General features: G+C 38.8%; 2 protein-coding genes across 2 annotated transcripts; one reads left to right on the forward strand and one right to left on the reverse strand.

The window, feature by feature from the left end:
• Window positions 1–256: 256 nt before the first annotated feature.
• K441DRAFT_486968 (HET-domain-containing protein) lies at window positions 257–2,047 on the forward strand (the record flags this gene model as incomplete). The annotated part of the gene is made up of 2 exons (XM_067641946.1): window positions 257–1,506; window positions 1,573–2,047. Coding segments are annotated over 2 exons (1,725 nt in total), but the record flags the coding sequence as incomplete, so codon positions are not given.
• Window positions 2,048–2,144: 97 nt separating this feature from the next.
• On the reverse strand, window positions 2,145–3,125 carry K441DRAFT_733413 (uncharacterized protein; the record flags this gene model as incomplete). Its single annotated transcript, XM_067654254.1, has 4 exons — window positions 2,145–2,469; window positions 2,527–2,718; window positions 2,779–3,030; window positions 3,094–3,125. 4 exons carry the CDS (start codon window positions 3,123–3,125, stop codon window positions 2,235–2,237), a joined length of 711 nt encoding a protein of 236 aa, XP_067508527.1. The 3' UTR covers window positions 2,145–2,234.
• Window positions 3,126–14,024: the final 10,899 nt, after the last annotated feature.

The following is a 14,024-nucleotide window of genomic DNA, read 5'->3' on the forward strand; positions in this document are numbered from 1 at the left end:
TGGAGGCTGTGTACGTTGGGGCTGAGGACAAGGCCCGCTGGCTACTCTGGGATATCACCAACTTCTCAAAGTCAGCATCTGCCTTTCTTGCCAGAGCAAGCGTATCTTAGTTCTAGCATTACCGTACTCGTTCAATATCGTTAAGACTATGGCACACTTAAAACGACCACTCTCGGAAGATCCAGAAGATCCAGAAGAAGTAACCTCTATGAAGCGATGGCAGCCTAGCATTTCTACATTTCAAGAACGCTACAGGCACAGCCCTCTGCCAAATGAGACCTCTATTCGCCTCTTAAGGCTGCTCCCAGGGGAGCGCAACTCAGATATCAGATGCCGCTTGGAGTTTGCGGATATCAACAGTCTCCCAAAATTTGGTGGCATTTCTTACACGTGGGGTGATCCTGCGGACAAGGAAAAAATCATATGCGATGAAGGTTATTTGTTCGTCCCCTCGAATCTAGTCGACGCACTCCGAGTCCTTCGCAAGGAGAAGGATGCATTACTTCTTTGGGGCGATGCTGCGTGTATTGACCAAAGCAATGTGTCTGAAAGGGGTCACCAAGTCAACCTCATGGGCAAAGTGTTCGCAGGAGCAGAGCGCGTGCACGTTTGGCTTGGTCAAAGCAATGGCGATGCTGAAGAGGCATTTGGTTTCATACATGATCTTTTAGAGATCGGCAAGAGTGTTCCGTCCGGTTCTCGAAATACCGTTGAAGGAGCCGCCCTTGGGGCGTTTCTTGGCAATATCCCAGACACGCGGTGCAACGCTTTTAAAAGAGTAACTGCACGTCCCTGGTTTACACGCATTTGGGTTATACAAGAAGTTGGCCTCGCTTCAGAGGTGACAGTCATGTGTGGAGAGCTGGAAATCAATTGGAATCTGCTTGTAAGAGCGTCAAGGTTCCTTGGGTATAGGCATTCCCAAGAACGTTTGGCTTCTTTAGCTGGCGTTGGACACATTTGCGACATTAATCGAGTTTACGAACGTCGTCCGTATGAAACTACGTTCATTTATATTCTGGACCAAGTGCGAGAACACAGCTCATCAGATCCGAAAGATAAGGTGTTTGCCCTCCTTGGCCACCCTTCGGCGAAGAGAAAATCTGGAGACGGGACCATTGTGCAGGCTGATTACAGCAAGACCACAGCCAAAGTATACCAAGAGCTAGCAGTTGAGTTAATGAGGGACCACAGAAATCTTCATCCTCTCTCCGCTGTGGTGCACCCCTCAGTCGATTTAACGGAAGAAAATTCAACCGCTTCATGGGTGCCACAATGGGATTTTACAGATTATCTTCCACACATACTTACCAGGAGCAGGGATTGGTTCCGAGCAGCCGCGTCGACAAATCCAATTTTCCTGTTTCCAAGCAGCTCAAATATTCTCCAGGTCGAAGGGTTCATATTTGACACTGTCTTGTGCCAGGCAGAAGAAATACTTACAACTGACTACATCCCCAAACAAAGCATTCCGGGTAGCAAAGGTGGAAATTATATAAAGGTGTTGTATGATATGACTATAGGATGACATGATTCTTCAAATTCTGATAAGACTGCCAATGATTCGAAGAGAATCTTAGCACTCACTCTAGCAGCCGAAGGGTTTTCTTTGACTAGATACACGAAGCTCGATCCTGACCAAAGAGCTAGACTACTACTTGCAGACTTTGCAGAATATTGGATTCAGAACTGCACGACGAATAATGAACGAGCAAATAGCATATTAAATCCTGGCATTAATAGCTTGAGCATCAACTTTGAGGGGCTGCCTCCTCCTTTAGCCTACCCATACAGGTCGGCCGCCGTCCGCGCATTAAAACGACGAAGATTGTTCTATTCCAAAAATGGATACTTTGGTCTCGGGCCTTCTGTAATGCAACCTGGTGATATTGTCTGTGTCTTGTTTGGAGCACAAGTCCCTTTTATTCTCAGAAGAAAAGACTCCCGCTATCAGCTAGTTGGTGAGAGCTACGTGCACGGTATTATGTACGGAGAAGCAATTAAAATGTTAGAAGATGGTGAGCTGGAGAAGCAGACATTTAGTATTTGCTGATCTTTACTCCTCTTTTGGCTCGTTATATATTTCGCTGCAAATGGGAAATTAGTTCTGAGACTGCAGAGGCTATCAGACATTAATCACAACATTAACTAGGCCTTCCACAAAATTGTCATATGTAACGCCAACTCCCGTGCCAGTCTCCGAAAACAAAGTAGCCATTCAGCGCATTAAACTATCATCGTACGGAGCCAGTGCCTAACGCAACTGGCTTCCGCTTCAACGCCGAAGCCTGCAACTCCGGAACTTTCTCACTGGCGTGAGCTTGGTCTTGGCTAGGCTGTACGCCATACGCGGCCGTCTGCGCCTGCGTATTCGGAACTACTTGGTACAGTATCCCATTCACCATTATGGTATTGGACGAGACGTCTTCAGGCCTTGGAGTGCCACGGTGGGGGTTGGGGCGGGCATTGCTGTTCGGCAATCCCTGTGGCGTGAAGGGGTACTAGAGGGCTTCGTGGCTGTCTTACGGGAGAGCAGCCTCTTGCTTGTCGTTGGCGAAATGAACCAGAGCTTGAGATGTGTTTCTGGTTCCTTTCGGCAGGATCACGGGGACATATTCGGCGGCCTCGACATATGGAGAGCGTGCGTCGTAGAGTGGGCTACGTTTACAGCGGAGGAAGATGTAGGCGGAGAAGAGGGTGACATAGAGACTTCCTAGGCTAAATGTGAACGTCAATTCGCGGCTTAAGTTATTGGGTTTAGGTATATGTCATCCATACAAGCACATAGTAACGAAACCCCCTTCTGCTGCGACCATCGGGCTAGGGGGCCAATCCAAGGGACTGTCCGCAATCAGCGAGGAATACATTCCTTCACTGGCGAAGAACAGCCCAAAGACGGCTAGCCAAGCTACAGAGAAACATCTATGGGCTATTGTGACCGCTGCAGGGCTTAAAGAGTTCTGGAGGAACCATATAAGTTGAATGATCAGGGCCAGAAACTCGAGACCAATGCAGACAAATATGAATATACTATGATGAGAAACTTAGCATTACCTCCTCCGTTTTCAAGGCCAGGATTTTAAGAGAACGTACACTGGTGCCGCTGAAAGCTGAAGACTACCCATCTAGTACACGGACTGCCATTTAGCGGTTTGTGCAGAATTTAGGCTGGGTAAAATTACAATGAGTATGAACTGGACGCCAAAGAGGACAAAAGTGTGGAGCCGAGGTCGAGAATCTGTCTGCATTATGAACAAAAGTCGAAGACTAAATGCAATGAGTTCTATGATGATACTTAGTTGTCTTTAGAATGCTTGGGCAAGGCTTAGTTGAAGATCATTTATATTTAGTCCATATGGAGCTGAACCTGCGAACACCTCTCAACTTAAAATTCTTGGCTTTCGACGTGTGGCTTGCATGTTGGCGTTCTTGTCGGCCAATTACCCCACAAGCCCACTGCACATTCTCCAGTGAAGAGCGAGGGGATTCATGCTAGGCTTTGCCGTCAATAAAGCCTCAGACTCGAACAGTAAACACATTCTAGTCATACGATAATTCTCTCCTGATCAGAGGACTGCACAAGGATCTAAAGCAATCTATCCTAGACTCTTAGGTAAGTGGGTAGCTGTACAGTTTTGTGAACGTCAGCCTCAGTTCCCTTATAGTCTCGACACACCGTTGCAAGTATGTGAGGCTGATAACGTTATCCCAAAGAGCATTAGAGTAGTAGAATATGCGATGAAAAGACTTGCCAACTGTAAAACTCCATTCAACTAAGCGAACAGTCCTTGGCCATAGAGACATCCAATACACCAACACAGATTAGTAAGTCTGATATTGACAATATTATATTGCGATGGATATGTGTAGGAGACGCGCAAAGGAGGTCATCTGTTATAGGGAAAGTTTTTCGCGAGGATTGTTGATTCCCTCATGGTTTCATTTTCTTTTAAGCGGAGAATCTGAGAAAGGATGGAGGTAGTGTCCTCAATTCCATCGCAGTAATTACTATTAGAGAACTCGCTATCTACATAATCTATCTCGTTTAGTATATTCGCTAGTTAGTTAAAGACGCTCGGCCGCACCTGGTTATCCTGCAAGGAAAAATAGTTTTCGTTTTAGCTACAGCTCTCAAATGTAAGTCAACAATTCGAGGGCGTTCAAATATACTCCACCCATTAAGTGAAGGGCAGCCTGAAAATAGAATAAAGTCTCTTGGCTCCATGTCGCGCTTCCTTCTGCGAAACAGCTAGTGTCGACCGAGCGCCGATCGCGATCGAGGGTGCCTATGACTCACCCACCACTTGTATATAGAGGCTCCAAAGCCTCATTTCAAGACAGAGTTCTCATTCTGGATCGTCCGGTTGCAGTTATGAGCCCGGACCGTCTACTGCGCTGTATTTTATTTGAAGCCTTGGTCAACCTGCATCTTGTACGCCCACAATATGACCTCTCAATCCGATACACCCGTTACCGTCTCCACCTTAATCCATTCGTCCCAATTGTTTGGGCTTGCAAGGATTATGGTGGAGACTGTAATAGGTGTATCGGGTTGAGAGGTCATATCGTGGGGTCTAAGATGCAGGTTGACGATTAAACGATCAAGGCTTTAAATCAAATAACGCAGTAGACGGCCCGGGCTCATAACTGTTGACCGGACGATCCAGAATGAGAACTCTGTCTTGAAATGAGGCTTTGGAGCCTCTATATACAAGAGGTGGGTGAGTCACGGCACCCCTGATCTAACCTTGAAGTGATCGACGCTAGGCCGACAGCTAAGCCACGCCACAATGGGTTTCAATGCTAACCAAACACAACTTGAATCGGAGAAACCACCATCAAAGAAAAGCACTCTCATTATTATCCCCCACCATAAGTGGTTTTCTGCATTGTCAGTATTTACACTCTCTAATCAATTTTTAAGCTAGTGGTGCTGAGTATCGTATCTTTTTGCAAATGACTTTATTATAGGTATTTATAGTAAGACCATTTAAACGGGTTAAGGTGCCTTTTCTTTCAGGTCGAGTCTCACTGGGTCGCCAGAACGTTAGGTACGGGCTCCTGTGGAGCAATAGCTCGAGAGAATCAGTAGATTGTCAGGGTAGCTTCCAAGGCTCCAATTGTGGGCTGTATAGCGCTAGTCGGGGAGGCGGGTACAGACGAGGAGTCCTGATCGTTCGTTGCGAAAGGATCGCAGAGCTCACTGTGGCAATTGGTAGTAGCGCAAAGCATAGTAAACCTTTAGATGTCATGAACTTGAATTAAGGTTAGGCCGTAGTGTTATTGGTAGCGAGGCGTATCTGAGGGGTTTTTGGCTTGAGAACATCAGTGAGAGATCCGCTAGTTGCCTAAGGGCGTGTTCGGTTGCAGCTCCAGATTGAATCTGGAGGCTTCAGAACCGAGTTGATCTGAAGCCTCAATCTGATCTGGAGGTGGGTGTTCGGTCAATCTGACGACTTTCTGATCTGGAGCTCCTCTAGATCGGCAACCGCGTTAAATTCGCACGCTTTACCGTATATAGTAGTTAAACTTGAGCTCTTGGCGTTAGATTAACCTATAGCTTTTTTCTATAGGTTAATTGTTAAGTCGAATCTGGAGCTCTGCTCGTGCACCCATCCGATTGCCCATTATAACCCCACCGCCACTACCCTCACCGATGACGGTATTACTGCAGCAGCTGTAGGCCCTATATAACGTCCTCTTCTTAATCCTTACTATCACCATTTAGATCTAACCAGTCGGCGTTTATATTTAACACACTAATATATAGCGGGGGACATTGTAGATAACGTAATTGCTCTATAGCCACCTATAGAGGCTTTATAATTTAACAAGGATGCAACTAGAGGTATTTAGGAAGTTGCTTAAATGGCTTTAAATTAATGGCGACTTAAAAGATATAAAGCTTTTATCGGTAGTAGAGAAGCTATTAATATTCCAGCTAATATTTAGTAATAATTAGTTATACTAATTAGTTTATAAGGAAACGCAGCACGCCTTATTAACGGTTAAGGAGTAGGTAATATATACTTTAATATAGTCTTTTTACTAGAGCTAATTTAGTATATAGAGTAGTATATATAGTTCTTCCTAGGCTTATTAAATTGTATAAAGAGCTTATTAATCTACCTAAAAATACTACGCTAAATAAGATTGTAGATAACCTAAAGCGATATCCGTTCTTCGCCAATTATATTAAAGCGCTTAACGGTACGCATCTACTAATTGCGATTAAAGGTAGGTATAATGTTACGGACGCTTTAAGTACGATATTACAACTACTTGGAGAAGAGTCAGAAGAAGCTAGTTGGTTAATTTAGGTACAGTTTAGGATAGAGCCGATAGAACTATATAATGAGGAATAGTAACTAAGGTTACGTGACATAATCTATATAATCTATATAATCTATATAATCTGTAACAAAGTAAATAGAGTATACGTATATTATATACAAGAAGGATTTTATAGGAGTATGGTTATGTATTTAAGGACCCTTAGTCCCTACCTAGATAGTTCCTTCCTTATAGTAATTCTTAGAATATAATTAGAGTTAATCTATTAGGCAACCACTCTATTAGTTATTATTACGTTATTAACTTTAATTTATATTACCTATATACCTAGCCTATTAATAAGCCTATTATAGTTCTTACTATAAGGTTCCGTTATATAATTACTACTAGGTTATAGTATTAAATACAAAAAGTTAAACAATATACTACTAAAAGCACTAGCTATAACGCCATTAATGGTGGCAACTACTTTAAGGTTAGATAACGACACTAGTATAGTAGATACTAACTTATAGCAACCTATAACGGTCGGATAACTATAAAAGATAGTTAACTAGCTAATAAAAAATAATATAACGTTAGAAAATAGGATTAATAAAATAGGAGTAGCAAAGATTAAGTTACTATTAATTAAAAGGTACTTAAGAGAAAGATTAAAACTTAAAGGATTCCTTACGCAAATATACTTTAAGGTTACGCAAAAAGGAGCTAAGCTACTAATACCTATAGATCAAATAGTATATACGGGACTATTCCTATTAAAAAGAGCACTTAAGTAGTTTAAATATTATTTTATAGAAATATAGGTAAATAGAATAACAACTACTAACTAAGATATGCGGTTTATATTCTTAAGCTAAAAAGGGTTTACGGAATAACTTATATAAATATTTAGAAACCCGGAATTAATAACTATAGCAAAAAAAAAACTCTAAAACATTATATAATAAACCTTAGTAATTAAGTACATAATATAGTTCTAGATGTTAGTAATATAAGTAAAGTAAAATAACAAGGCGCTTATAGCATAGTATAAGTAAGGACTTAAGGCTAAAGTCTAGAATATAATTATCCTAATAGAAGATATAAACACCCTAAGGGAACTAATAGATTAAGCGATTAAGATTAATAATTAGATCTACTATAGGGAACAGGCTAAGAGAGGCTAAGATAAAGTTCTATAGTTATATAAGGCGTAAAGCACGTAATAACTAAAGCTAAGTTAAAAACTATAGTATGGCGCAGAGCTAATAGACCTAAGTAGCACTAAAGAAGCCTATAAGAGATGGAGTAGGAAGCTATAAAAACCTAGAGGTTAAAGATCTAGTAATTACAGGACTAAGAAGCAGAGGCTGAACTAGGGATCTTAGCAGTAGAAGACGTTTAGGCAAACTTTATAATAAAAAAAATGGTTTAAAGAAGGAGCTTATATAAATTATAGAAAATAAGGTTATTTTATAAGGGATTATAAAGATAGTTAGAGATACTATATAATAAAGGGAACTAGACTAATAGTAGAAGACATATATATATAGAGGGATAATAGTATACTGCAAGGAACAAAGGAATATTTAATTAGAAGTTTTACGTTTTATTATAATAACATATACTAAATTTATAAGGACGCTAAGTACAGCGTAAGCTATTAGCTATAAGAGCTATATTTAGCAGAATATAAAGGAACTAATAAACTAGTTTATAGATTGGATATTAAGGACAATAACTTTAATATAGGCAAAATATTTTATAATAATAAGGCAATAAAGGCGGCTTATTAGGAGTACGTAGACCTTAAAGATATTATATAAGAGGTAGAGAATAATTCCACTACAGAATAGGGAACATTAGTAGGGATTAAGACCCCACTAGACACGATATCTATCGCTTTATAAAACGCAAAAGAAGTAGGATAGTAAGCTACTTCGGTACTTAATAAAGGCAAAAGGCTAAAGGCTTAAAATTCTTAAGATAAGATAAGAGATAACTAAGACTCTTAAAACGAGATAAGGTAGACCTAAGGACCTATAATAGACAGAAACCGATAGAGTAGGGCAGTAGCTTAGTTTAAAGATATATAAATAAGCTTAGGATAGAGTTTCCTATAGGCATAAGACTCTTAAGACAAGATAAGTAAGATTTAAAACTTTTAAAACGAGATAAGAATACCTAGTAAGTCTAATTAAACTAAGGCTAGAGTAAAGCTTAAGATAAAAGCAAGCTTAGGATTAAGAATCTAAAGGGGTTAAGAATTTGGGGTATAAATAAGGACACCTATAAATAAGAGGTAAGAGGCTTCTTTATAGATTAGAGAATCTATAATATAAATAGTAGTTAGACTAGGAGACAGATATATAGACCTAAAGGACTTACTAAAAGAACACAGTATTTGGCCTAAAGATTAAAGAATTAATACTAAGATTAAAAAGTAAAAGAACTTTAAAGATCTATCTATAAGACGCAAACCAAAAGAAACCATAGAAGAATTTAGATAAAGAATTATCGTATAGCAAGAATAGAAACTAGATAAGAGATCTAGCATATTAGGACGTATAAAGGACAGATTACTAGTATAAAAAATCACTAATAGGCCTAGGGCAGGCATACTAAGAGCTAAGTAGCTTATTAAACTAAAGAATAAAGAGGATTTAGGGATCCCTACTAGGTTTAAAGAACGATATACTAAAGGCTATTATAATATAGTAATAAGAAGATACTTCCTTACGGATAAGCCGTATATACTTAAAGGGCTATACTAAAAGTGGTATAGGCAACGATATAACGATAAGTAGGAAGATTTCTATATATAGTTAGATGAAAAAGTTATTTAAGACCACCTAATTATAGAAAAGGCTATAAGTTACATTAAAGGAGCCTTAATTATAACGTTAAAAGATCTAAAGAAGTAATTAGAGGACTAGAGAAGCGAGAGGTAAATTACAGTACTAGTAAATAAAGTCGCAACGCTTAAATTAACATAAGAAAGGTTTAAACTTAGGGATAAAGATAAACTAAAAGTTAACCTAAAACACTTAGTATATTATATATTAGTATAGATTATATATATAGATAATACATATAATATATATAGAGCACTAAAAGATAAAAACTAAAAGTACCTAGTAAGGATATATTAGTTATTAGACGAGGCAAAATATAGAAATGTTAAGTATATATATAGTTAGCACCTAGTAGAAGTGTAAGGCTAAGGGGACTTAATACTTTAACTAGGAAGATTCCTTACGGAAGAATGCTTAGATGGATAATAGTAGTAAGAATGCCTAGAAAATATATATCTATAGTATATTAAAGATAAAAAGTAAACTAAGTATTAGCTAAAGAGTAAGCCAAGTATAATAGGATTAAGCAGCTAATAGTTAGGAAAAGTGGAGGCCTATAGAACTAGAGGGAACTAGTAGTAGAGCCTTAGACCCTTAAAGGAATTTAAGGACAATACCTAAATTTATAAGTTAAGTAGTAAAATTAGTAGTTTAAGGCGCTAATAGATAGTAGAGTAATACGAAACTATATCTTATTAGCAGCAGTTAAAAGAATAGGGTTACTATATAGAAAAAAGGAGCACCCTTACCTATTAGTAACGATTTTAGGAGATCTAATAGCCTATAGAGGAGGCATTATTAATCTTAAAACAGGACCTATCTAAATAACTATTAAAGGAAGATAAATTAAGATATCTTTTAATATCCTACCATTAGGATAGGATAAGGCAGTACTAAGAATACCTTAGTTATAGGAATACAATCTAAGGATTAACTAGATTATATGTTAGGTTAATATTAGAAATACTTAACGCTATAAAATGCGATAATAAGCTAAGTTAGTATAGTACTAAGTAGGGGCAACCTATAAAGAAATAGAGAAAGGACTAAGCCATGTACTAAAGAGATACTATAAGTATAGTAAGAAACTATAGTTACTAAAGAGTAAAAAGCTATTAGATTATATAGTATAGGACTATAAGATAGAATTAGAACTAGGAATAAGTCTAAAGTTTTTTCCAATTTATAAGCTTACTAAAGAAGAAGGTAGAGCATTAAAAGAATTTATTTAGTAAAAAATAAGATAAAGACCACGCATTAGGAAATAGAGGCTTCCTTTATAAGCAAGGCGCCCTCGCTTATTAACCCCGGCTAAGCCAAGACTGCCCCTTGACCTTAACCATAAAAGGCCATTTCTCTTGCTGCTTTTTCTCTTATCTTCTATCTTTCCTTTCTCCCAACGCTACGCCTCCTCCTCTTCTTGCTGCTAGTCCCTAACACGGTCGCATTAAGGTATTTCTGCCGTCCCCTTAGCGCTTATGCGTATGCACGTCTAGCCCGCTTATTCTTTTATTCCCCCGCGTTAGACTAATAATTAATACAGTTAATTACGGCCTTTCCGATAGGCAACTCTCTCTTTTATATTAATATATAGACGACTATAGTCTTCTAATTACGCCTCTGTTACTAATGGCTTTAATTATTATTAAGCTCTTTTAGCGCGGCCTTATCTAGTAAGCGCGTATATGCCTTTATAATCCTTTTCTCTCTTACTCTTTCTCCTTTAGCCTCCTAAATGATGCTAGCCCGCAACCGTCTTATGGGAAGGAGGTTAGGGGAATTCTATAGTTACCAGCCGCGTTAGCACTATCGTCTTATTTAACTTAGCCCTATATCTCCTTCTAAGCTAAAGGGATAGGCGTGCGTATTGCCCCTTAAAGGGCTTAAGAGAGCTTATATTACACTTATTTTAGTAACCTACGTTTCTCTCCTAGGATACGCTATTAGTTAGATAGCCCGCTTTAGCGTTTGCTAATAGCTAAAGCCACCTATATTACAACTTGTATGCCTACTAGGCTACTTAGCGGAAAAGCAGCTAAGGATCGCCGATTTAAGCGACCACGCCGTGCGGGGCTATATTAGGCATTATTTAAATAGATATTGCACGGAGTATCGCTTAGGTCGCCATGCATACCTTCCTAGTGGTATAGTTGCATTGCTATAGATATTTTAGTGACATTGTTTAATCTACTGGTTTAGGGCTAAGGGGCTATTAGCTTTAGCTGCCTTACTTAGCGGCAGAGCGGAGGATCAACGATCTGGCCTTTTAAGCCATAGGGCTATGGTGGGAACCACTTAGATTAAAATTAGAAGGTTATAGCTTTTAAGCGCACGATAGATTAATAGTACAGTGGCACGACTGCGTAGGAATCTCCGACACTAGCTAGCCACGTTAGGAGGGTAAGCATCCCTATGCAGTCTTTTACCTAGCACATTTATAAACATGTATACGATCACTATATAAATGGCAGGCATATCTATCACTAGGCGGTTAGCATTAAAGAGCCCTACCCGCCGCTAATAAGGATACTACCTCCTTTTATTATAGATAGCTCGTAACGCGGACGTATAAGCGGGGCTTTACCTCCTGCCGATATAAGCGGCGTAGAGGATTAGCTGGACTAGTATTGCCAGGAAGTAAATAGACATGTCAGCGCTACCCTTTACTAAGGGATAAAGGTNGGGAATTTACGCNACNAGCCTCCTAATAAGGGGCTAGATGTAATAGCTNTNTTAAAGCTAAATATACNAGCTTAGACGGGCGGATATAGTTCAATCGCAATTTGCTAAGGGTATTAATTAGGCGCTAGATATTTAAGCCCTTGTAAACCTTTATACCCTATAAACGGCAATCTACTCCAGCCTATGCCGGAGGCGCACGTATTAAGTGCTTTGATTTGGTAAGAAGCCCGGGCGAGAGGTAAGGGGTAAGAGGTAATAGATAAGAGCTAGCGGCGAACGGAGGACTGGCGTGTACTTAAAAAGACCTATAATTCCCCCCTTAAGGCTTTTAAAAGCCACAAAGCAACGGCAACTCTAACGGCAATAATGCTAGCACTACCTCGATCTTTATTTTGTATCCCTCCTAAAATTTCGCTTAATAATAACAATTTCTATACTAGTCCCCCTAGAAAATCGACAACTTCGTCTTAGTATTATATAACTATAGCTTCTAAAAAAGGCGTAAGTAGTATACCTCAGACAAAGTATAAAATACCACTTTTCCCCCTAAAAAGTCAAGAAGTATTAGAAGCTTGGGCACTTAATAGCATATTATTCCACCTAGGGCCTTAATTTAGAGATTCCATTTAATAAAGTGCCTATAGACCGTATATATAATTACAAGAAAGCTTATAATAAGTATTATAAGGATAATAAGGACAATAAGGAAGATGGGGATAGAAATAACAGTTAAGTCTCTAGGGGAAGTAGTTAAGGTAATTATCCTAATAATTACTCTACCACTCTTCCTCTTTTCCTAGTAGTTCTAAATATATAGTTTTAATAACTAGTAGTAAATCTAATAGTTATTAAAGATAATATAGCCGATCCGGACCTGGAAACTAAGGGTAATAAATTTAGTAACGCTAATAACGAAGCTAACTAAGTTAATAAGGCTAGTAAAGCCGATAACCGACCAATGCCCTATGAATTTGGTACGTATATTTCCTTTAATTTACAATAGCCTTGTTTAATAATTAGTAAATAACGGAAATAATGGCAGTAATAAGGACAATAAAGAAAATAAAGAGCTGCCTTCGTTAGAAGTGCTATAAGAGGAGGTATACGCACCTACGTATAATTATACTACACCTTTAACGCTAGATAGCAGTTAAATAGATAATTTAGCTAAGGGGCATTGTATTAAAACCGCTCCGCGGTTTAGGTAGGAGCTTAAGATATTAGTAAGCGCTAGTTAAAAGTCTTTAGGAGCTAAGAAGTTAAAGAAGTAGAGGTTTAATTAACTTAAGTAACTAAATAATATTAATTATATCTCTAATACTTCCGTTAGTAAGGGTAGTGAGAGCCTACGGCTTAGGAAGTAATAAAGATCACTAGCTTTTTAGAGAACCTCGCCTCCTAGCCCTCCTACCCCTAATCTTAGCGGTGGTAATAACCGTATTAAAGAGCAAGCGGCCTCTGCTACGCGGCCTACTAGCCCTTTACTTTAGTAATCTTTGTCTTCTTATAATATTAGACCGCCGCAAGATAATCTTAATAATCTTATTAACGGCTTAGCTAAAGAATATAATTATAATAATAATAATAAGGGCGGCGAGAACGTTGTAGACGAAGGTAAGGCCAAGAACTGTAACAACAGAAGCAGCGATAGCGGCGATATGGATAATAACGACGCTAGGGACGGCGATAGTAGCGATAGCGATAGTAATAAGAGTAATAAGGCCTATGGGTATATAGGGCGATAAGGATCACTAGTGCCTATTAGTAGTGGATTAAAACCAAAGCATACTGCGAAGTATTGTCTTTAGCGGTCTTACCTTTCCCCTTTAATTCCATCTATATACACGTCCGACTAGAGTACTACGCTTAGTAGCGATTATTATAATTAGGCTAGATCCCCTATATATAATCGCCTTTATACCTAAAAGCCGCTGTTAAACTTAGCCTCTAACTCTAACTATAGTAAAGCAATACTTAGAGCCGCCTTAAATGCTAATTTAGAAGAATAGTTAATCTAAGTAGCTCTTAGGCGCTAGGAAAACGGGTCATATATACTAGATATTATTCCTTAACGATTTCCTAATAGCGTCGCCAATAACTAGAGCGACGTTTTAGACCCAGAGCCTGCTATAAAGCGCTATACCTAGGCTAAAAAAGACAAATTTAATGAAATAAACTTGGATAATAAATAGAAGATTAACGATATTCTAG

This window comes from Cenococcum geophilum (genome assembly GCF_001692895.1).
Source record: "Cenococcum geophilum 1.58 unplaced genomic scaffold K441scaffold_5, whole genome shotgun sequence".
Lineage (NCBI taxonomy): Eukaryota > Fungi > Ascomycota > Dothideomycetes > Gloniales > Gloniaceae > Cenococcum > Cenococcum geophilum.